This window comes from Triticum urartu, chromosome 1A (assembly GCF_056163025.1).
Source record: "Triticum urartu cultivar PI428250 chromosome 1A, HENAU_Tu73, whole genome shotgun sequence".
In the NCBI taxonomy this organism is placed as follows: Eukaryota; Viridiplantae; Streptophyta; class Magnoliopsida; order Poales; family Poaceae; genus Triticum; species Triticum urartu.
Window position 1 is genome coordinate 127,730,068 of NC_141873.1, and position 23,716 is coordinate 127,753,783.

The following is a 23,716-nucleotide window of genomic DNA, read 5'->3' on the forward strand; positions in this document are numbered from 1 at the left end:
TCTTCGTGAACTTCGTCCACGTGGAGGCTTGGGCCCGAGGCTGGTTGGTGACCACCATGGAGACGTTTGTGCAATGGCCTCAATGGGGAGCTTACCAAGATCGGCGAGGAGCGGTCTCTCAGATAGACCGCCGCCGCTGTCGTGGTTCTAAGTCTGACAGTAATGTAGGGGGGTAGGTATGGAGAGGCAAGATCTTAGCTATGGAGTAGTTGTAAGCACACGAGGTTTACGAGTTCAGGCCCTTCTCGGAGGAAGTAATAGCCCTACGTTATGGGGGTGGCTTATATAGAGTTCGCCAGACCCCTCCGGCCCTCAGTTATGTAGGGTTTTAAATACATTAAGGTCGGGCGTTACTGGTAATGCCCCTAATAAAGTGCTATGATGATCATAAAAGCTACTTAATGACCGACCGTTAGCGTGCGGAGTGACTTTAGGTCTCCTGGCCGTCGAGTGGTTGGATCTTGGTTGAGTGATTGCTTCTTGGTCAAGTGTCTTCGAGTCTGTCGGGTGGAAAACCTCCAAGTCGATTGAAAGGTGATTTCTTCTAGAGATGTCCTTGGGTAGGGCAGTTAGAACAGGTCCATGACCCTACCCTAGGTACATAGCTTCATCATTAATCCCCGAATGGATCGAGGTTTGAGTGGGAAGGAGTTGAGAACTTCTCTGACTCATTTTTCATGCCATGAGCATATCTTGTTTCGAATCAATGAACCTGAGTGATGACAGCAACTTCCTTTTCAGTCGCCTTGATCCATTCTTAGTTTTTTGTCGAGTGAGTTTATTTACTTGAAAAGCTCCGAGTGACGGTGCGGAGGAGATCTTCCGTATGACAAGTTGTTCTGCTGCCCGCAGATTTCGCGGGATTTGAATTTTGGGAAGCGTGCGGGACAGGGGAGGCCGCAGTAATCGGATGGGATAGGGCGGAGCCGCCTCAATCTCTGTGCCACCTTTTTCGCCACATATCGCGCGCGCGATTGTTACGGGATTTGATAGGATCGTCCGGGCCTACCAGTCAGCCACTCGGAAGCGACCTCATATAAGGCGTCGGACCAGGGTTTCTTGAACAATGCGTTCTCATTTCCTCTTCTCCTCTTCAGGCTTCTTCGTCGCGCTCGCTCTCGCCCCAGCGCCGCCGCTCCGTACACGTCTCGCCAGCAACGATGGGGAAGGAGAAGACGGTGGCTCTAGAGCGGGCGAAGAAGGCGACGGCAAAGACGAAGGGGAAGGCGACCAGTCGGGGTGGATCTTCCTCACGAGCCGGCCTGCCGAAGGGCTGGATCCAGGGCGACTGGATCCGCTCGGCGATCCACCAAGAAGACCTCGACGACCTAGCCGACGGAGGACTGATCCCCCATGGATCGGCGCGGCTTCCGGGGAAGGAATCCGAGCCGCAACCTCGGGAGGGTGAGCGCGTTCTCCTTGCCACTCACGTCGACCGTGGATTTTCCTTGCCTCCTCACCCTTTATTTCGGGGATTTCTGAATTTCTTTGGGGCACAACTCCACCACTTCACACCCAACACAATCGTGTATCTCGCTGCTTTCGTGTCTTTGTGCGAGGATTTCTTGGGTTGTCGGCCTCACTTGGGTCTTTTCAAGCACATTTTCACATGTCGTTCTCAGACGGTGAAAAAGGCCAATCCGAGTGACGAGAGAACACAAGTGATTCAGATGTGTGGGGGTCTTGGTGTTCAAATGAGAGGGAAAAGTTCCTTTCCGGCCATGATTCTTCCCGACTCGGTCTGCGGATGGCAGTCGACCTAGTTTTACTGCAAAGACCAGCCGACGCTAGGGTAGTCGACTGGCCTCCCTCCTTTTACCATGGGCCGAGTGAGGAAACCCTCCTCTTTGAAGGTGATCCCGGAGGAGAAGGCGCAAGTTAGGGTGCTGGTCGAACGGGTGGTCCAGCTTATCCGTGACGGGGTCACTGGTATGGATCTCTTGGAGGTTTTCCTTGGGCGGCGCATCCAGCCTCTTCAAGCTCGAGACCATCCGATGTGGATGTATTCGGGTCTTGACGACACCACTCGGATTCACCCGGAGGAGGTCGATGACGACACACTGGAGGGGTGGCTGTCGGGCATCACCAGAAACAAGGACAACCCCAGGGGAGCCAGGAGAGTTCCTCCATTCGACCAGTCCCATGAACCAGAAAAGGTCCGATTCTGAGCTTTTGATTATAATCTGAATTCACTCGCGCAGCTGTCTATACTGCGTCGACTGACTTTATTCTTCCTGCTTTCTTTCATGCCCTTATCGAAATGTACTCAGTGCCCAACGGAGAGCAAGAGCAAGATCCAGAAGGAGAGGCGAGCGGCGGCGACAGTGGCGAATGGCATTCTGACAGAGAAGAGGACGAAGAAAGCGACGACTCAAGTGACGAAGAAGAAGTCGAGTCGCCTCCTCGCAGGGAGAGGCGATCCAAGCTTGACCAAGAACGACCGAGCGCCCGTGAAAAGGCGATTGCTCAGACTGGTCAGTCTTCAAAGCGTCCTCGGACATCTTCACCAACCCCAACTGAAAGTGTCAAAGCATCTCAAAGTTGCAGAGCAGAAGCCTTGGAAGGCGTTGCCGAAGATTAAGATTGACATCCCCGTCGCTTCTGCGTGAGTGTCTCCCTTTGTATTCACTCGACGCTCCGTGCTATTTATTTTTTCTTGATTTAACCAGACGAACTTTGGAACTGGCAGCGCTGCTACTTCCGGGACCTCAGCTTATAGAGATGAGGATGAGGTAATGGAGGATGCAGGCACTTCCAATCTGGGTATGATTTCTATCATTCTGTCTTTATTTGGTCGACTCAATTGCAATGTGTACCATTGGGTGATGTCATTTTGGCGATTGATCTTTGAACAGCTCCTAACATTATTGACCTCCCCGATGATGATGATGAAGAGCCTGAGAGGCCTTTGACGAGGAAAAATAGGAAAGCTCCTGCAAGCAAGGCGCCACAGTCGACGCCGATGGTGGAACCAGTCATTCAGGACACTGGTGATGCCAATCGGGGTTCTGTTACCTTCGCCGTACCATTGTCGAGTGCCCTGCCTTCTTCGTCGACTGCTCAAGCTCCTGCCGACCCACCTTCAGTTTTTTGCGATCCATCATGTCCCAGAGGACGAACTGAATGCTGCCAAGGAAGCCATACGCCAGGAGGGCATTATGATGGAGAAGGTGAAGATGGTGCGGGACGCCAGTCAGGCCGCCTATGACGCCAGCTCGGCTCTCCAAAGCAATGTTCAGGTTAGCTGGTCACCGCTTGTTCTGTTAGGATATGCTATCTGGAGACTCTCTTTCCGAAAATCTTTGCATCTGTACACCCACTGGGTGCGTCGATTGAATTTTTGGACTAGTGGGGGCACACTGAGTGCACCCACTGGGTGTAGTCCCCGAGACTACGGTGGACTGCTGGCAGTCGACTGTAGTCTTTGTATTTTGATTCTTTCGCTCGATCTGGTCTGGCCGTGTCGAGTTGCCGTCATTTTTGGTAGTTTTGCTCTTCCACTCTCTTTCGCTCGATCTGGTCTGGCCGTGTCGAGTTGCCGTCGTTTTTGGTAGTTTCGCTCATCTACTCGGTCTGGGCGAGTGGGATCAGAACCGGTGGGGGCACGCCAAGTGCACCCACTGGGTGTAGTCCCCGAGACCGCGGTCGACTGCTGGCAGTCGACTGTGGTTTGAGTTCTGTGGTCCAAGTTCTTCTTTCTTTTTTTTACTCCCTGCACTCGACTCCGGCGGGCCGGTCGAGTGGGATCAGAACCGGTGGGGGCACGCAAAGTGCACCCACTGGGTGTAGTCCCCAAGACTATGGTGGACTGCGGGCAGTCGACCGTAGTCTTAGTATTGATTGTCTTTGTCGTTTTTCGCTATAAAATAACTTCCCCTCCCTGATTGCAGAAATCTTGTGATCTTGGAGCTCGCTTTGCTGACTTGGAGAAATAGCAGATCCAGCTAAACCTTGACTTGGAATTGGCCAAGACAGAGCTGCAAAAAGCCAAGGACGACGCCAATGGTAAGACGAGCTTGTCGACTGGTTTGTCTTAGGCTTGAGTACCCTTCTGCTCTTTCTGAATCAAGCACTATTTCTTTGCAGAAAAACTGAACGAAGCTCTGGCGAAGAAGGATCAGGATTTGGCTGTTGCTCAAAGGAAAGCTGACGACAGAACCGCTCTGGCTGAACAGAAACTGGCTTCAGTCGGCCAATTGGAAGAAGAGAACACTAAGATGAAATCTGCCCTGAACGAAGCCAACAAGGAGTGCACGCGCTTGAAGAAAAACAATGTCAACCTATACGAGAAGATGGAAGGCATCGCTCGCAGGAGGGATGATCTGGAGAGTTATCTGAGGAGCCTTGCCAAGAAGTTGTTCATCAAGCTTGAAGGTATACATTTTGTTCTGACTGATGTTTTTTTTTGTCGACTCAGCATACGAAAATTGACTTATCCTTGGATCGTGAATGCAGAGTTTTGCCAGAACTTCGAGGAGGAGACTGGGCGGATTGAGCCAGGTTTGGACCCCATCAACTCTCACGTGAAAGATGAAACTGCCATGAATCTGCTCCGACTGGAATCCCGCATCGACAGTGTTGTGGACTACTTGGCTCGACTGAAGGTCGCCACGTCACGGATCAACACGGCACTTTGGCCAGGGGCCACGCTCCAAAATGATCTCGAGTCTCTGATGACTTGACTTAACGAGATCCCTGGTCGAGTGCAGGAGTGGAAGAAATCTTTTGCCCTGTGTGGTGCTGATGTGGCTCTGTCTTTGGTTCGTGTCCACTGCAAGGAGGTGCGACAAGATAAGCTGGCAGCAATCAAGGTCGCCAACACCCAGAGGCATGACTTCTGATCTTTTATGGAGACTTTTATTGCTGCAGCCACTCGGATCGCCGACGGTGTCGACCTGGACGAGTTCGTCGAGCCTGCCAGTCCTCCTCCTATGGAGTGAACAAACTTTTATGCCCCACCTTAAATTTGCCTCGGAATGCCGAGTGGTTTTTGTAACCGTTAAACTCTTTCGGGCTGAATGCCCGAGCACTTCGATCTGCGGTCTGGAACCTTTAGAATTTATCTGAACTTGGTTTATTGTTGAATATCTTCACGAATTCTTCGTCGAGTGGAACTCGTTCTTCACTCGAGACAACTTTTGTATTTGTGGCGCAGATCCAAAGGATAAGGTAGCAGTCAACCTGCACCTCGTCGTCCTTGCGGGTCGGGATGGAGCGCACGTTGTATTTGTGGAGAAGCTCCGAAGGAGAAGGTGGCAGTCGACCTGCACCTCGTCGTCCTTGCGGATTGGGATGGAGCGCACGTTGTATTTGTGGCGAAGCTCCCAAGGAGAAGGTGGCAGTCGACCTGCACCTCGTTGTCCTTGCGGATTGGGATGTGTATTGGGATGTGTTTCCTACTTAGGCGAGTACTGGACTGCAGCTAAGCCCCCGAGTGGGAGGGTCGCTCTCCACTCGGTAGGATTTTTCAAACTTAGGCGAGTACTGGACTGCAGCTAAGCCCCCGAGTGGGAGGGTCGCTCTCCACACGGTAGGATTTTTCAAACTTAGGCGAGTACTGGACTGCAGCTAAGCCCCCGAGTGGGAGGGTCGCTCTCCACTCGGTAGGATTTTTCAAACTTAGGCGAGTACTGGACTACAGCTAAGCCCCCGAGTGTGAGGGTCGCTCTCCACTCGGTAGGATTTTGCAAACTTAGGCGAGTACTGGACTGCAGCTAAGCCCCCGAGTGGGAGGGTCGCTCTCCACTCGATAGGATTTTTCAAACTTAGGCGAGTATTGGACTGCAGCTAAGCCCCCGAGTGGGAGGGTCGCTGTCCACTCGGTAGGATTTTCAAATACTTAGGCGAGTACTGGACTGCAGCTAAGCCCCCGAGTGGGAGGCTGGCTCACCACTCGGTAGGACTTTCAAATACTTAGGCGAGTACTGGACTGTAGCTAAGCCCCCGAGTGGGAGGCTGACTCACCGCTCGGTAGGATTTTCAAATACTTAGGCGAGTACTGGACTGCAGCTAAGCCCCCCAGTGGGAGGCTGACTCACCACTCGGTAGGATTTTCAAATACTTAGGCGAGTACTGGACTGCAGCTAAGCCCTCGAGTGGGAGGGTCGCTCTCCACTCGATAGGATTTTTCAAACTTAGGCGAGTACTGGACTGCAGCTAAGCCCCCGAGTGGGAGGGTCGCTCTCCACTCGATAGGATTTTTCAAACTTAGGCGAGTACTGGACTGCAGCTAAGCCCCCAAGTGGGAGGCTGGTTCACCACTCAGTAGGATTTTCAAATACTTAGGCGAGTACTGGACTGCAGCTAAGCCCCCGAGTGGGAGGCTGGCTCACCACTCGGTACGATTTTCAAACACTTAGGCGAAACGGGTTCGTAGCTAAGCCTCCGAGTGGGAGGCTGGCTCACCACTCGGTAGGATTTTCAAACACTTAGGCGAAACGGGTTCGCAGCTAAGCCTCCGAGTGAGGGGCTGGCTCACCACTCGGTAGGAAATTATTTTTACAAACTTAGGCAAAACAGATTCGCAGCTAAGCCACCCACTGGGGGATTTCTCACGCAAACAAAAACAATAACAATCACTGGGAAAATTATAACGCTCTTGTCTTTGATAAATAAACTACAGGAGTTTCTCTTATTACATCTCATCCGAGTGAGAATTCAAGTATAAAAGGGGCGGAGCAGCTCCGCATTCCAGGCTCGTGGCTCATCAATCTGGCGATCGACATTATAAAGGTGGTACGCTCCATTGTGGAGGACTCTGGTGACTATAAAGGGACCTTCCCAAGTAGGAGCGAGTTTGTGTGGTTTCTGTTGATCCACTCGGAGGACCAAGTCTCCTTCTTGGAAGGCTCGACTCTTCACATTTCTGGCATGGAATCGACACAAGTCTTGCTGATAGATGGTCGATCGGATCATGGCCATTTCTCTTTCTTCTTCCAAGAGGTCGACTGCGTCCTGCCGGGCTTGTTCTGCTTCATCTTCAGAGTAGAGCTCGACTCGGGGTGCATTGTGAAGCAGGTCACTCGGCAAAACTGCTTCGGCTCCGTAGACCAGAAAGAATGGGGTTCTTCCAGTCGATCGGTTCGGGGTTGTCCTCAATCCCCAAAGAACTGAGGGAAGCTCGTCGACCCATGCACCTGCTGCGTGCTTGAGATCGCGCATCAGTCGGGGTTTCAGTCCTTTGAGAATTAAGCCGTTTGCTCTTTCCGCTTGTCCATTCGACTGGGGGTGAGCGACTGAAGCGTAGTCGACTCGTGTGCCTTGAGAGGCGCAAAAGGCTCTGAATTTGTCGGAATCGAAGTTTGACCCATTGTTAGTGATGATGCTGTGCGGAACTCCATATCTGAATATCAACTCTCTGATGAAACTAATAGCAGTGCAAGCATCAAGATTCTTGATAGGCTTAACTTCAATCCATTTAGTGAACTTGTCGACTGCTACTAGCACATGAGTGAAGCTGCTCCTGCCCGTTCTCAGTGGTCCAACCATGTCCAGTCCCCAAACAGTGAAGGGCCAGACGAGTGGAATGGTTTTCAGTGCTGACGCGGGTTTGTGCGACATATTGGAGTAAAACTGACATCCTTCACATTTGTCGACTATCTCTTTCGCCATTTCATTCGCTCTTGGCCAGTAGAATCCCGCTCGGTATGCATTAGCCACAATGGTCCGAGAGGACGCATGATGACCACAGGTCCCCGAGTGGATATCATCAAGGATTATCTGACCTTCTTCTGGTGTTATACACTTCTGACTGACTCCAGTCGCGCTTTCTCTATACAATTGTCCCTTTATGACTGTAAAGGCCTTGGATCGACGGACGATCTGTCGAGCCTCTTCTTCGTCCTCTGGGAGTTCTTTCCTTAGGATGTACGCGATGTACGGTACCGTCCAGTCGGGAGTGATGACCAAAACTTCCATGATCAGGTCGACCACAGCTGGAACTTCAACTTCAATCGGATCCGTGGCACTTTTTGATTGCGGGGCTTCTTCAGTGAAGGGATCCTCCTGAACTGGTGGTGTGTGGATGTGTTCCAAAAACACATTGCTGGGAATGGCTTCTCTTTTGAAACCTATTTTCACCAAATCATCAGCTGCTTGATTTTTCAGTCGGGGTATGTGATGAAGTTCTAACCCCTCGAATTTATTCTCCATCTTTCTCACTACATTGCAATAACCAGTCATGGCTAGACTTCTGACGTCCCACTCCTTCATCACTTGATTAACCACCAAATCTAAGTCGCCATAGACCATGAGGCGACGGACGCCGAGTGAAATGGCCATGCGCAACCCATATAAAAGTGCTTCATATTCTGCCTCGTTATTGGAGGAATCAAAGTGGATCTGAAGAACATATCTGAGCTTATCTCCTCGGGGGGAGACCAATACTACCCCGGCACCGGAACCATTCAGCATTTTGGAACCGTCGAACAACATGGTCCAATGCTCCGAGTGAACCTGAGTCGGTAGTTGTTGTTCAATCCACTCGGTGACGAAATCTGCTATTGCTTGGGACTTGATAGCTTTCTTTGCCTCAAATCTGATATCTAGAGGAAGGAGTTCAATCGCCCATTTTTCCACTCGACCAGTTGCATCTCTGTTGTGCAGGATCTCTGACAATGAAGCGTCGCTGACGACTGTAATGGAATGATCAGAGAAGTAGTGAGCAACCTTCTTTGTGGTCATATAAATCCCATATACAAGCTTTTGATAATGAGTATATCTTTGCTTCGACGGGGTCAAAACTTCAGAAACATAATATACTGGGCGCTGAACTTTGAAGGCTTTTCCTTCTTCTTCCCGCTCGACCGTAAGTACCGTACTGACGACTTGTCCTGGGGCAGCAAGCACCGGCTGGGTGGAGAGCAGAGCTTTGAGCTCTACAAATGCTGCATCAGCTTCAGGAGTCCACTCGAACTTGTCTGACTTCTTCATCAATCGGTAAAGAGGCAATGCCTTTTCACTGAGACGAGAGATGAATCGACTTAAAGCGGCCAAGCAACCAGTAAGCTTCTGGACGTCGTGCACGTGCACAGGACGTTTCATCCGGAGTATAGTACCGACTTTTTCTGGATTGGCGTCGATTCCCCGTTCGGAAACGAGAAAACCGAGTAACTTTCCGCCAGGAACTCCGAATGTGCACTTTGATGGATTAAGCTTGATATCATACCTCCTGAGGTTGGCAAAGGTTTCAGCAAGGTCAGTCAGCAGGTCGGAACCCTTCCGTGACTTGACCACAATATCATCCATGTATGCTTCCACATTCCGACTGATTTGAGTGAGCAAACACTTCTGAATCATCCTCATGAAAGTGGCTCCGGCATTCTTGAGGCCGAATGGCATGGTAACATAACAGAAGCACCCGAATGGAGTGATGAAGGCTGTTTTGATCTCGTTAGGTCCATGCAGACGGATCTGATGGTACCCGGAATAGGCGTCTAAAAAAGACAGTTGCTCACATCCCGCAGTCGAGTCGACTATCTGGTCGATGCGGGGGAGAGGAAAATAATCTTTCGGGCAGGCCCGATTGATATGTTTAAAGTCAATGCACATGCGAAGTGACTTGTCCTTCTTGGGGACCATGACAACATTGGCGAGCCACTCGGAGTGGTAAATCTCTCGGATGAACTCCGCTGCTAAGAGCCGAGCCACCTCCTCACCAATAGCCTTTCTCTTCTGGACGGCGGACCGTCGGAGATGTTCTTTGACAGGTTTCACTTTTGAGTCGACTCGTAGGCGGTGCTCAGCCAGCCCCCTGGGAACACCCGACATGTCAGAAGGTTTCCATGCGAAGATGTCCCAGTTCTCACGGAGGAACTGGATGAGCGCTTCTTCCTATTTGAAGTCGAGTGTTGTTGAGATATGAGTCGGAGCAGCACCTGGATCAGTCGGGTGAATGTGAACCGGCTTCGTTTCACCAGACGACTGGAAAGCTGATTCTATAGCGGGCTTCTTGGCTCGCAACAAATCACTCGGGTCTGCAGTCTTCTGGTATTCCTGCAGCTCCACCACTGCCATCTGAGCATCAACGATCTTTGAGCCTTTCTGAAAACACTCTTCTGCTTTCTTCCGATTGCCCGTAACAGTGATCACACCTTTGGGACCAGGCATCTTCAATTTGAGATACACATAACATGGTCGAGCCATGAAGCGTGCATAAGCTGGCCTGCCCAAAATAGCGTGATAAGCACTCTGGAAATCCACAACTTCGAACGTCAACTTTTCTTTGCGGTAATTCTTGGAATCACCGAAAACCACATCAAGAGCAATTTGGCCGAGTGACTCAGCCTTCTTCCCGGGAATGACTCCATGGAAACTCATGTTGCTGGTACTGAGTCTGGACATCGGAGTGCCCATCCCTTTCAACGTCTCAGCATACAGTATGTTCAAACCACTGCCACCATCCATCAAGACTTTGGTCAGTCGAGTGCCTTCAACAACTGGGTCGACCACCAAAGCTTGCCTCCCAGGGGTGGCAATGTGCGTTGGGTGATCAGACTGGTCGAATGTGATGGCAGTCTGAGACCACTTCAGATAACTGGGCGTCGCCGGAGCAACCATATTCACCTCACGGTTGATAACTTTCAGTCGACTTTTTCTTTCAACATCAGCAAAAATCATCAAGGTGGAATTGACCTGGGGGTATCCATCATCACTGTCTTCCTTGTCCTTAACTTTGTCCAACTGCTTTTCCTTATCTTTGAACTGTTTGCCCTGGAACTGCTGGATCAAGAACCGACACTGTCGAGTGGTATGTTTCGGGTAAATGAGCTTACCCTCTTCATCTTTCTTGGTGTGGATGTGACATGGCAAATCCAACACATCATTTCCATCTTGGTCTTTAACTTTCTTGGGGTTCCAAGGCCCTTTGGGTTTCCCCTTAAACTTTCCTTGAGTTACAGCCAAGGCTTCCCCAGGAGCAGCTGGCTCGGCTTTCCGCTTATGCTTCCAATTGGAATTTCCTCCTCCGGTTTCTTGGGCGACTGACTTGTGCTTGCCACTCCGGAGCCGATCCTCATCTTCACCATTAGCGTACTTGGTGGCAATCTCCATCATCCGATTCAGAGACATGTCTCCGGTTCGACCGAATTTCAGATTCAGTTCTCTGTACTTGACGCCTTCTTTGAAGGCATAGACTGCTTGGTGATCAGGCACATTCTCTACCGTGTGATGTAACGTGATCCATCTCTGGATGTAATTCCTCAAAGTTTCATTCGGCTTCTGCACGCAAGACCGCAGTTCCGTCAGCCCTGCCGGTCGCTTGCATGTTCCTTCAAATGTGGTGACAAACACTCGGGCGAGATCTTCCCAAGTGTAAATGCTGCTGGGTGCTAACTGATTCAACCACGCTCTGGCCGATCCCTCCAACATGAGAGGCAGGTGCTTCATGGCCACTTCATCATTGCCACCGCCAATCTGGACAGCCACTCGGTAGTCTTCAAGCCAAGTATCGGGCTTGGACTCACCAGTGAACTTACTGACTCCAGTCGCCAACCTGAAGTTGGGAGGAATCACAGTGGCCCTGATGGCTCTACTAAAGCACTCTGGCCCCGAAACATGTACTCTGCTGCTGGTAGGTGCATCTCTGTCGTGACCTTCTCGGTGAGCTCTGTTCCTGTCGACCAAACCTTGAACGAGAATGGATCTCGCATCAAAGCCTGGTTCCCTGGGGTCGACTGGAATCCTTCACCCAACACTATGAGGGCGCCTGTCATCCTGCTGTCGAGGCACATACGATCCACTCCTCGGGGGAGGGGTGGGCACTCGACGTCGATCGTCACGATTGAATCGGTGATCATACTTCTCACGGTTTTCGTACTGATCACGCCGGTCCCCACGTCCCTCACGCCTCGGGGGCGATCTTGGGCTATGAGCCGACTGGACTGTGTCTGCAGCAATGGATCTGCTATGAATCCTGTTCCGTGACTGAGAAACAGCGGAATTCTGGTCTCCTGCTGCCCGGAGTAACATTCTGATCTGCAGCAAGCCTCTGCCAGCCTCTGACTGGGAAGGCTGAATCGACTCTGCTATACGGGCTGCAGCTGCTAAATTCTGAATCGGAGTTCGATATACCTGCGGGGGCGGAAAGAGCTGACGTCGACTAGATTCTGGAACCCGTTGTCACACACGCTCGTAGAGTGCTCGCTGGAGGTTCTCCAGTCGAGTGCGCTCAGCCAAGTTTGCCAGGCGCGCGTCCTCCAAGGCACGAGCCTCGGGGGTTTCTCCAACGATAGGAGTGTGCAGTGCATCCATGTTCCGGCGACGAAGTTCTTTTCTCTACAGCGACGTGAGAGGCTCGGGAAATATTCCTCATGGGAATGCGACGGGTCGCCTCCACCTGCGCCTCCGTCGGCGCGGGGAAAACCGGGAGGACAGCGCGGTCCATCGACCATCAGAACCTCCGCCGCCTGATCACTGCTGTCGCACTCGGATGCGGTCTCTACGGAGCCAGTCGAACAGGCCGTAGAGGGATTCGTCGGGCTCGATCGCCGCGACTTGAGGGGTGGCCGACTAGCGTGCCACCACTTGTCTCACCCACCGCTGAAGTCTCGACCGATTGGAGCGCTTGCGCCGGCGGGAAACAGGGAGGGAGGACAACACAGGGGCTGACCGATAATGGGTCGAGGTTGCCGCAAGAGGACGCCGCGGACGCATGCGCGAAAGTGCGTTGCCCCACGGACAGGGAGTGCGTCGACGTCGAGCGGAGCCTCTTGAAGCCAAGCGGAGTCGTCGGCGATAAACGTGAGCGCGCCGAGACGGATCTCGCGGCCCTCCACCAAAACTCCACCAGAAACCATGATGATTTGGATCGGAAAAGATCGCAAGTCCTCCAACAAATCGCTAAGACACCGCCCCACGGTGGGCGCCAACTGTCGTGATTCTAAGTCTGATAGTAATGTAGGGGGGTAGGTATGGAGAGGTAAGATCTTAGCTATAGAGTAGTTGTAAGCACACGAGGTTTACGAGTTCAGGCCCTTCTCGGAGGAAGTAATAGCCCTACGTCTCGGAGCCCGGAGGCGGTCGACTGGATTATGTGTGTATGAATTATAGGGGTGCGAACCCTTTACACTGAGGATGGGGGTGGCTTATATAGAGTTCGCCAGACCCCTCCAGCCCTCAGTTATGCAGGGTTTTAAATACATTAAGGTCGGGCATTACTGGTAACGCCCCTAATAAAGTGCTATGATGATCATAAAAGCTACTTAATGACCGACCGTTAGCGTGCGGAGTGACTTTAGGTCTCCTGGCCGTCGAGTGATTGGATCTTGGTCGAGTGATTGCTTCTTGGTCGAGTGTCTTCGAGTCTGTCGAGTGGAACACCTCCAAGTTGATTGAAAAGTGATTTCTATTAGAGATGTCCTTGGGTAGGGCAGTTAGGACAGGTCCATGACCCTACCCTAGATACATAGCTTCATCAGCCGCCGGTAGGGGCAAGGCCAAGGTTGGACAACGGCCCTCTGCATATTGCAAGAGGAAGTGGAGCGACTCCTCTGCGAACGTCGGGCGACGGCCGGGCAGGGCTGCCACGCCCTCGCGCCCTTTCACCACTGGAAGGGCGAGTCTGATGACAGCGATGGAGGTGTCGCTGATCAGCCGGCTTGACGTACGAATCACCGTACGCTACAAGGTAGTTTAAGTAATTTTAGGTTTTATTATATAGTTAAACCGATGAAATTCGTCCGTTTTACGCAAATATATATCAAACTTATATCCGTTTGCATGTATTCGTCGTGTTTGCATGTTGTTTGTAAATTGCGTACGATCGAGGGATGGATGGCGGTTCTCCCGTATCACTATCCGCGCGTTCGTTTTATATTAGGGGTAATTTGGAGATACCTGTCAAATCAATTACGCCATGTGAGATGGGAAGGGACCCTGACTGAAATCCAATAGGGCGCTCCTCAATTCTGTTTCGTCCAGAACGACGCCCGCAGACCGCCCCGCTTTCTTCGCTCTCTCGACTGCTCCTCCGCCACCGGAGCTCCGCCCGCCGGTCGTCCTCCGCCCCCTGTACGCCCTCCACCGCGCGAGCCTGTCCCGTCCCGCCCTATCTTCCGCGCGGCCCCGTCCCGGCCCCGCCTTCTCCTCGCCGCGCCGCCGTCCGCGATCGCCGGGGTGATGAACAAGCGACCCCGCGACGAGCCCTCCTCCTCCCTCGCCTCCGCCCAAAAGCGCCAGTTCGGCGCAGGTATCTATTCCCCGCCTTCTTCACCAGACCCAATCCAGTTGCCCGCTAACCCCCAATTCTGTGCTGCGGATAGCTAACTAGGGTTTGGGCTTTGCGTAGGCGGCGGCGGCGGCGGCTACGGGGGACAACAAGGGTACTCGGAGGAGCGGAACAGCGCGCGGCGGGTGGCAGACCACTACAGCGCCCGATCGAATCAGACGCTCGAGGAGCGCGAGAACAGCCCCATCATCCACCTCAAGAAGCTCAACAACTGGGTACACTACTAGCTGTGCTACCCATCCATTCATCTCCTCAAACTCTTGAGAAATTGTCACCTCTACAATGTTGGGTGGAACCAGTAAGAAGCCGCGCTAATCCTCAAACCTCACCTTTCGCAGATAAAGAGCGTCCTGGTCCAGCTGTATGCGCGTCCAGGAGACTGCGTTCTAGATCTTGCCTGTGGCAAGGTAAGCACTGTTTTTGTGCGTGTTAATTAAGATAAGCTGGGATTCTTGTAGTTCCAAGCTAGTGCTGACATATATTGATTTGCTATGTAATGCAGGGAGGGGATTTGATAAAGTGGGATAAGGCCAGGGTTGGCTATTATGTAGGCGTTGATATTGCAGAAGGCTCGGTTAGTTTCTCGTAACATGATAAATCTATATTATATGCATATATAGATATAGAAGGTACTGTTATATTGTTATTTGTAACCTGTACAATAATCATTTGAACGTTTAAACTTATCTCAACGTATATATTCAACTTGTTTTTACTCAGTGTCCTTCATAAAAGAACATCCAGATTTATCAGCGGTTCTGGACCACAGAAACTTGTGTATTTGCTTTTGGTTTCCTCCCTACCTCTTGTAGACTTCAAATAAGTGTGTTTTCATGATGTTGGAGCTTTAAACTTGCAGATAAAAGATTGTATGACCCGTTATAACGGTGATACTGATCAACAGCGAAGGAAGAAGTTCAGCTTTCCTGCACGGCTTATTTGTGCTGATTGTTACGAGGTAAAGGTGATCATAAATGGTAGTACAGTTTACCAAATTAATCAAACCTACCGTGATGGTGTGCTCTGTACGCGCAGACAGACATAGTGCCATAGCTTGTTCCAAGTGTTGAATAAAACTCGTGCCAACATATCCATGCATTTTGTCATTATGGATGATTCTTCTATACTTTCACATCATCAGGAAAATATGCTTTGCCCCATATGTATATAAATCTATTATTTGTGGTACTCTTCAGATGCTCATCAATAATTATGAAGTGCATCACAATGCTTCTGTTTTCATATTGTTGTAGACTCGTCTGGATGAGTATCTATGTGAGGATGCTCCATTTGACATATGCAGCTGCCAGGTGAGTGACCTATCTTTATATGTTCAAGGAAGTTTGTTGTTATTATTTGGTTAGTTCAACCATCTATTACTTCCAATTGCAAAACAACTTTGTATTTCAGAAACCTTCTGTAAATATAACCACTGTTAAATATTAGAATCATTGTTCAAACAAATTTAAGTATCATTGTTATGTCAAGCAAATAAAATATAAGTACAAATGGGTATGATTATAACGAGCTAACTGTTTTGACTGTTGACCAATTCTGAATTTCTGATTGTTCTTTTTATGTATCTCAGTTTGCAATGCACTACTCATGGTCAACTGAAGCACGTGCAAGACAAGCCCTTGCTAATATATCTGCATTGCTTCGTCCTGGAGGCACTTTCATTGGAACGATGCCTGATGCTAATGTCATTATTAAAAGGCTAAGAGAAAGTATGTTACTATCTTGATTTATAATTTGATTGATCTCATCAAATTGGACCGTACTTGTCACAAGATGTTTGATAGAAATTTATATCCTCAGCTGACGGGATGGAGTTTGGAAACAGTGTTTACTGGATTACCTTTGGTGAGGAGTACAACGAAAAGGTAGTTATTTATTTATTTATTTATAATAACTACTTGTATGTTAGTTTTCATTACTGACTGATCCTTTTTTTTTCACAATGACGTAGAAATTCCCCGCATCCAGGCCTTTTGGTATCAAGTACAAGTTTCATTTAGAGGTGAGAACAGGATCAACTTTTGAATAGTGTGAAACTGATGTTCTTGGCATTGCCCTTATCTGACATACATGTCTTGTTACAACTTGGGTGTTTATTGCCGTATGCTGTGCCTAGCTTCCTATTTTTACTCGTTGCCAACATGCAGGACGCAGTTGATTGCCCGGAGTGGGTTGTTCCATTCCATCTCTTCAAACTACTGGCAGAGGAGGTATGCAACTAATCTATTGCTTAGTCTGCTATGGTGAACTGTGTTTTTATTTCCTCATTTCGACCTAGTTCATTTCATTATTTACGAAATTAATGCTAAAATATTTTTCTGTATCATTAGTTTTTCTTTTACAAATTTGCTCTGATGGATGCTGAGATTATGACCAAAAAATTGTCCCTTTTTTGCAGTATGATTTAGAGCTGGTTCTAATGAAGAACTTCCACGAATTTGTACATGAGTACCTGCAAAAGCCTGAATTTGCTGATCTCATGCGAAGGCTGGGTGCTCTTGGTGATGGACGATCGGTCCAAAGTAAGTAGATTACCTACTAAATTCACTGTTCTAAATAAATGTCATTTCATTGCCTTAACATAGTTGAGTTACGCAGGCACACTATCGCAGGATGAGTGGGAAGTGTCCTATCTCTACCTCGCATTTGTTCTGCGTAAGGTATTAACAAACACAATTTCACCATTTCTCATCCTGTTAACAACTGAAACCACATGCAGTCACACACACCTATGTTTGCTAAGATGTTCGGTTTACGCAGCGAGGCCCTCCACCCTCCCAGCGGAGAGCCAACAATGCTAACAGAGGGAAGACGTTCCTTGCTGAGGAGGACATCGAGTTTCTTAGCATATAAAGCAGAATTTGCCCTCCTGGAGCTTACTAACAAGTTACAGATTCTACGCGTCACATTGCGTAAAAGAAAGTTGTATCTTTAGTGGCTCACCTGTGGTCTCTCCGAGGCGTATCTGTTATGTAACTTACCAGGTGTAATGTATAAACAGCATGGGCTAGATACTCGTTATGTAATTTTGCAGGGATGAATAAATATTTAGGTGTCAATACTTCACGCAAAGCACTGAAGTTTTATATGAAACGTGGAAACATCTGTTCACTCATTTTAATCGTGATGTACTCGCATTTTGTGCGCTTCCATATCCAAGGAAGTTTTGCTTGAGCGCTGCCCGGTGTAGTGGGGACGCGTTACTTGTCCCAACTGGTCTGGTTGAGCATATACAGGCTAAAAATCAACATCTACACTTAGTTTGGTTGCCTGTATCCGAGAGGTGCATGGATGAACCCGGGTATATATGAACCCACTTTGAAAAACACATTTCTAAATTCTAAAAAAATCTGAAAAAATTGCACGGGTACGTCTTCATGTTCTATGTGCGTGCATAAAGTTTCATGGAAAAATAACTTTTTTTGTGGCCTGTGCAAAAAAGAAAAAAATTTATGTCGTGAAATATTATTTAGAAGCACTGAAATTTGTCTTTTTTACGGAGGCAAAACAAAAAGATATTTTTTCATAAAACTTTGTGCCGCGTACATACATTTGCGAACATGTATGCGTGATATTTTCTTTTGATTTTTTTGACATTTTAAAACGTGCTTAAAATGCATTTTATGAAAAATGGGTGCATATGCCCATGGGTTCAGATGGTGCCCTCTCGCGTGTATCCCCTCTAACTTGCATGTGCCCAAACCCAAGGCTTGTTGTTTGGTTGCTCAAAAATCAACATCTACACTTAGTTTGGTTGCGTGTATCCCCTCTAGCTTGCATGTGCCCAAACCCAAGGCCTGTTGTTTGGTTGCCGACTTGTTTGAGGGGAATCACAAGTCTGACTGTTTGGTTACATTCAGGAAAGTTGTGTGATAACCTCCTCCATGATGTGGTGAGGTTACCAAAGACACACATGAACTACTAAAAACTAAACTAGGAGCAACAGAATAATCTTAGGCACAAACACAAGTCTTAACCACACGCATCACAAGTTTTAAATGAACATAGTATGATAAGTCTTAGACGAGACCCAAGTCTTAAACCAAGGACCAACAAGGAACGGGCAACAGGAGCTCAAGCAATCACGGCGAAGGCGTTGTCATGCTCCTTGCACTTGGTGACCACCTCCACGCCCTCGTCGTTGAAGACGATCACCTTCATGGTGTCGGGGGTCGGCAGCTTGAACGTCAGCATGTACCCGATCATGATCTGGTGAACGGCGGTGAAGGTGGCCCAACCCTGATCAAGGGTGACCCTATCATTGATCACCCTCACCGTCACCCTCCATGCGCAGTTGGTGTTCGCCCTGAGCTTGAACTCTGTAGGGATGGCGGGGAAGTGCTTCGTGAAGTCCAAAGGCAATGGCAAATTCTCCAGCTTTGGAGCAAGGATAACCTTGCAGAAGTGGTTTGGTCCTGACTCCTGATGGTAGTGGCCATAGTTCCTCCCTTGGCGCTTGGGTGATCCTGCACCAGCACTTCCTCCTTGCCCTTGTGATGCAGAGCATCCTTCCATCATCCCCATGGACTCTGCATGAACGCATCAAGCAACACGTGGACCTATGACAAGAGCTCGAGCACGCGCCATCGAAACCGAGGTACGAAGACAAACGTCACCAAGCAGCAGAGGGACACCTCAAAAGGAGTAGGAGAAGCATACCAAGGCCACGAGGAAGGAGAAGGAGTCCAAGAAGATGAAACAACACCTCCCAAGCGACCCCGCGCGCACGGGCCATCGGGACCTCGTGTCCATGGGCCTCCCAGGAGGCTTCTGTAGCAGGAACACGCACCCTCGTGCGCACGGGCCTGGGCCGTTGTAGCACCCCGTGCGCACGGACGTGTACCGTGCACACGGGATGTCGCGCCCAAGATGCGATTCTATCCCAATCACGTGATGAATTCATGATTGGGGCACAATCGTATTTTGAGTGCATAGCAAGGTGGATATCATTACAACATACCATGTACTGAATAGATGAGAATACAAGGTAAAGTCTTACACTTGCCACAAGCTACAACATGAATAGAACAGTACATCCATACATAGCAATCATCATACAGAAGAGCAGGATCCGACTACGGATGAAATCAAACGAAAAAGAAGAATGACATCCACCCTGCTAATCCCAAGTTCCCCGATCCGGAACCTATCCCTCGATCGAAGAAGAGGAGGAACTCCAAAACAAGCAAGCATCACACTCGCGTCAGATCATCGCATTACCTGTACCTGCTACTCTTGTTGTAGTAATCTGTGAGCCACGAGGACTCAGCAATCCCATTACCATGGGTATCAAGACTAGCAAAGCTTAATGGGTATGAAATGGATAAGTGGTGAGGCTGCAACAAGCGGCTAAGCATTGTATGGTGGCTAACTTATGGGTACAAGCGTAAGATGAGAAACTACGCAAACGGTCGCTGTTGGGTTTCGTAGTAATTTCAAAAAAATTCCTACGCTCACGCAAGATCATAGTGATGCATAGCAACGAGAGGGGGAGAGTGTGATCTACGTACCCTTGTAGATCGACAACGGAAGTGTTTGGTTGATGTAGTCGTACGTCTCCACGGCCCGACCGATCAAGCACCGAAACTACGACGCCTCCGAGTTCTAGCACACGTTCAGCTCGATGACGATCCCCGGACTCCGATCCAGCAAAGTGTCGGGGAAGAGTTCCGTCAGCACGACGGCGTGGTGACGATCTTGATGTACTACTGCAGCAGGGCTTCGCCTAAGCACCGCTACAATATTATCGAGGACTATGGTGGAAGGGGTGCCCCTGCCTCCGTATATAAAGGCTCAAGGGGGGGGGGGGTGCGGCCGGCCTAGGAGAGGCGCGCCAGGAGGAGTCCTACTCCCTCTGGGAGTAGGATTCCCCCCAATCCTAGTTGGAATAGGATTCACGGAGGGGGGAAAAGAGAGAGGGGGCCCGGCCCCCTCTCCTTGTCCTATTCGGACCAAGGGAGGGGAGGGGCGCGCGGCCCATCTTGGGCTGGCCCTTCTCTTTTCCACTAAGGCCCACTTAGGCCCATATAGCTCCCGAGGGGTTCCGGTAACCTCCCGGTACTCCGGTAAAATCCCGATTTCACCCGGAACACTTCCGATATCCAAACATAGGCTTCCAATATATCAATCTTTATGTCTGGACCATTTTGAGACTCTTCGTCATGTCCGTGATCACATCCGGGACTCCGAACAACCTTCGGTACATCAAAATGTATAAACTCATAATATAACTGTCATCGTAACCTTAAGCGTGCGGACCCTACGGGTTCGAGAACAATGTAGACATGACCGAGACACGTCTCCGGTCAATAACCAATAGCGGAACCTGGATGCTCATATTGGCTCCTACATATTCTACGAAGATCTTTTATCGGTCAGACCGCATAACAACATACGTTGTTCCCTTTGTCATCGGTATGTTACTTGCCCGAGATTCGATCGTCGGTATCCCATACCTAGTTCAATCTCGTTACCGGCAAGTCTCTTTACTCGTTCTGTAATACATCATCCCGCAACTAACTCATTAGTTGCAATGCTTGCAAGGCTTAAGTGATGTGCATTACCGAGAGGGCCCAGAGATACCTCTCCGACAATCGGAGTGACAAATCCTAATCTCGAAATACGCCAACCCAACATGTACCTTTGGAGACACCTGTAGAGCTCCTTTATAATCACCCAGTTACGTTGTGACGTTTGGTAGCACACAAAGTGTTCCTCTGGCAAACGGGAGTTGCATAATCTCATAGTCATAGGAACATGTATAAGTCATGAAGAAAGCAATAGCAACATACTAAATGATCGGGTGCTAAGCTAATGGAATGGGACATGTCAATCAGATCATTCACCTAATGATGTGATCACGTTAATCAAATAACAACTCTTTGTCCATGGTTAGGAAACATAACCATCTTTGATTAACGAGCTAGTCAAGTAGAGGCATACTAGTGACACTCTGTTTGTCTATGTATTCACACATGTATTATGTTTCCGGTTAATACAATTCTAGCATGAATAATAAACATTTATCATGGTATAAGGAAATAAATAATAACTTTATCATTGCCTCTAGGGCATATTTCCTTCAGTCTCCCACTTGCACTAGAGTCAATAATCTAGATCACATCGCCATGTGATTTAACATCAATAGTTCACATCATCATGTGATTAACACCCATAGTTCACATCATCATGTGACCAACACTCAAAGGGTTTACTAGAGTCAATAATCTAGTTCACATCTCTATGTGATTAACACCCAAAGAGTACTAAGATGTGATCATGTTTTGCTTGTGAGAGAAGTTTAGTCAATGGGTCTGCCACATTCAGATCCGTATGTATTTTGCAAATTTCTATGTCAACAATGCTCTGCACAGAGCTACTCTAGCTAATTGCTCCCACTTTCAATATGTATCCAGATTGAGACTTAGAGTCATCTGGATTAGTGTCAAAACTTGCATCGACGTAACTCTTTACGACGAACCTTTTTGTCACCTCCATAATCGAGAAACATATCCTTATTCCACTAAGGATAATTTTGACCGCTGTCCAGTGATCTACTCCTAGATCACTATTGTACTCCCTTGCTAAACACAGTGTAGGGTATACAATAGATCTGGTACACAGCATGACATACTTTATAGAACCTATGGCTGAGGCATAGGGAATGACTTTCATTCTCTTTCTATCTTCTGCCGTGGTCGGGCTTTGAGTCTTACTCAATTTCACACCTTGTAACACAGGAAAGAACTCTTTCTTTGACTGTTCCATTTTGAACTACTTCAAAATCTTGTCAAGGTATGTACTCATTGAAAAAACTTATCAAGCGTCTTGATCTATCTCTATAGATCTTGATGCTCAATATGTAAGTAGCTTCACCGAGGTCTTTCTTTGAAAAAACTCCTTTCAAACACTCCTTTATGCTTTGCAGAATAATTCTACATTATTTCCGATCAACAATATGTCATTCACATATACTTATCAGAAATGCTGTAGTGCTCCCACTCACTTTCTTGTAAATACAGGCTTCACCGCAAGTCTGTATAAAACTATATGCTTTGATCATACTATCAAAGCGTTTATTCCAACTCCGAGAGGCTTGCACCAGTCCATAAATGGATCGCTAGAGCTTGCACACTTTGTTAGCTCCCTTTGGATCGACAAAACCCTCCGGTTGCATCATATACAACTCTTCTTCCAGAAATCCATTCAGGAATGCAGTTTTGACATCCATCTGCCAAATTTCATAATCATAAAATGCGGCAATTGCTAACATGATTCGGACAGACTTAAGCATCGCTATGGGTGAGAAGGTCTCATCGTAGTCAATCCCTTGAACTTGCCAAAACCCTTTTACGACAAGTCGAGCTTTGTAGACAGTAATATTACCATCGGCGTCAGTCTTCTTCTTGAAGATCCATTTATTCTCAATTGCTTGCCGATCATTGGGCAAGTCAACCAAAGTCCACACTTTGTTCTCATACATGGATCCCATCTCAGATTTCATGGCTTCAAGCCATTTTGCGGAATCTGGGCTCACCATCGCTTCTTCATAGTTCGTAGGTTCATCATGATCTAGTAGCATGACTTCCAGAACAGGATTACCGTACCAGTCTGGTGCGGATCTTACTCTGGTTGATCTACGAGGTTCAGTAGTATCTTGTTCTGAAGTTTCATGATCATTATCATTAGCTTCCTCACTAATTGGTGTAGGTGTCACAGAAACAGTTTTCTGTGATGCACTACTTTCCAATAAGGGAGCAGGTACGGTTACCTCGTCAAGTTCTACTTTCCTCCCACTCACTTCTTTCGAGAGAAACTCCTTCTCTAGAAAGTTTCCAAATTTAGCAACAAAAGTCTTGCCTTCGGATCTGTGATAGAAGGTGTATCCAATAGTTTCCTTTGGATATCCCATAAAGACACATTTCTCCGATTTGGGTTCGAGCTTATTAGGTTGAAGCTTTTTCACATAAGCATCGCAGCCCCAAACTTTCAGAAACGACAACTTTGGTTTCTTGCTAAACCACAGTTCATATAGTGTCGTCTCAACGGATTTAGATGGTGCCCTATTTAACGTGAATGCAGCTGTCTCTAATGCATAACCCCAAAACGATAGTGGTAAATCGGTAAGAAACATCATAGATTGTATTATATCCAATAAAGTACGTTTATGACGTTCGGACACACCATTATGCTGTGGTGTTCCAGGTGGCATGAATTTGTGAAACTATTCCACATTGTTTTAATTGAAGACCAAACTTGTAACTCAAATATTTGTCTCCGTGATCAGATCGTAGAAACCTTATTTTCTTGTCACAATGATTTTCCACTTCACTCTGAAATTCTTTGAACTTTTCAAATGTTTCAGACTTATGTTTCATCAAGTAGATATACCCATATCTGCTCAAATCATCTGTGAAGGTCAGAAAATAATGATACCCTCCGCGAGCCTTAACACTCATCGGATCGCATACATCA

General features: G+C 48.4%; 2 protein-coding genes across 2 annotated transcripts; one reads left to right on the forward strand and one right to left on the reverse strand.

Annotated features, from left to right (window-relative positions):
• The first annotated feature begins 13,852 nt into the window (after positions 1–13,852).
• On the forward strand, positions 13,853–17,363 carry LOC125530973 (mRNA cap guanine-N(7) methyltransferase 1). The gene is made up of 13 exons (XM_048695377.2): positions 13,853–14,185; positions 14,285–14,439; positions 14,563–14,631; positions 14,727–14,798; positions 15,084–15,182; positions 15,478–15,534; positions 15,813–15,951; positions 16,043–16,107; positions 16,194–16,244; positions 16,390–16,452; positions 16,641–16,764; positions 16,841–16,902; positions 17,003–17,363. Exons 1-13 carry the CDS (start codon positions 14,116–14,118, stop codon positions 17,093–17,095), a joined length of 1,119 nt encoding a protein of 372 aa, XP_048551334.1. The 5' UTR covers positions 13,853–14,115; the 3' UTR covers positions 17,096–17,363.
• A 953-nt stretch (positions 17,364–18,316) lies between these two features.
• LOC147990342 (putative B3 domain-containing protein Os03g0621600) lies at positions 18,317–18,766 on the reverse strand. The gene has a single exon (XM_087538144.1). It carries the CDS (start codon positions 18,764–18,766, stop codon positions 18,317–18,319), a length of 450 nt encoding a protein of 149 aa, XP_087394270.1.
• Positions 18,767–23,716: the final 4,950 nt, after the last annotated feature.

Coding starts and splice junctions, on each gene's coding strand:
- LOC125530973 (XM_048695377.2), top strand. CDS start 14,116: ATGAACAAGCGACCCCGCGACGAGCCCTCCTCCTCCCTCGCCTCCGCC. Junction 14,186..14,284: donor AAAGCGCCAGTTCGGCGCAG/GTATCTATTCCC, acceptor GGCTTTGCGTAG/GCGGCGGCGGCGGCGGCTAC. Junction 16,453..16,640: donor TCAAACTACTGGCAGAGGAG/GTATGCAACTAA, acceptor CCTTTTTTGCAG/TATGATTTAGAGCTGGTTCT.
- LOC147990342 (XM_087538144.1), bottom strand. CDS start 18,766: ATGGGGATGATGGAAGGATGCTCTGCATCACAAGGGCAAGGAGGAAGT.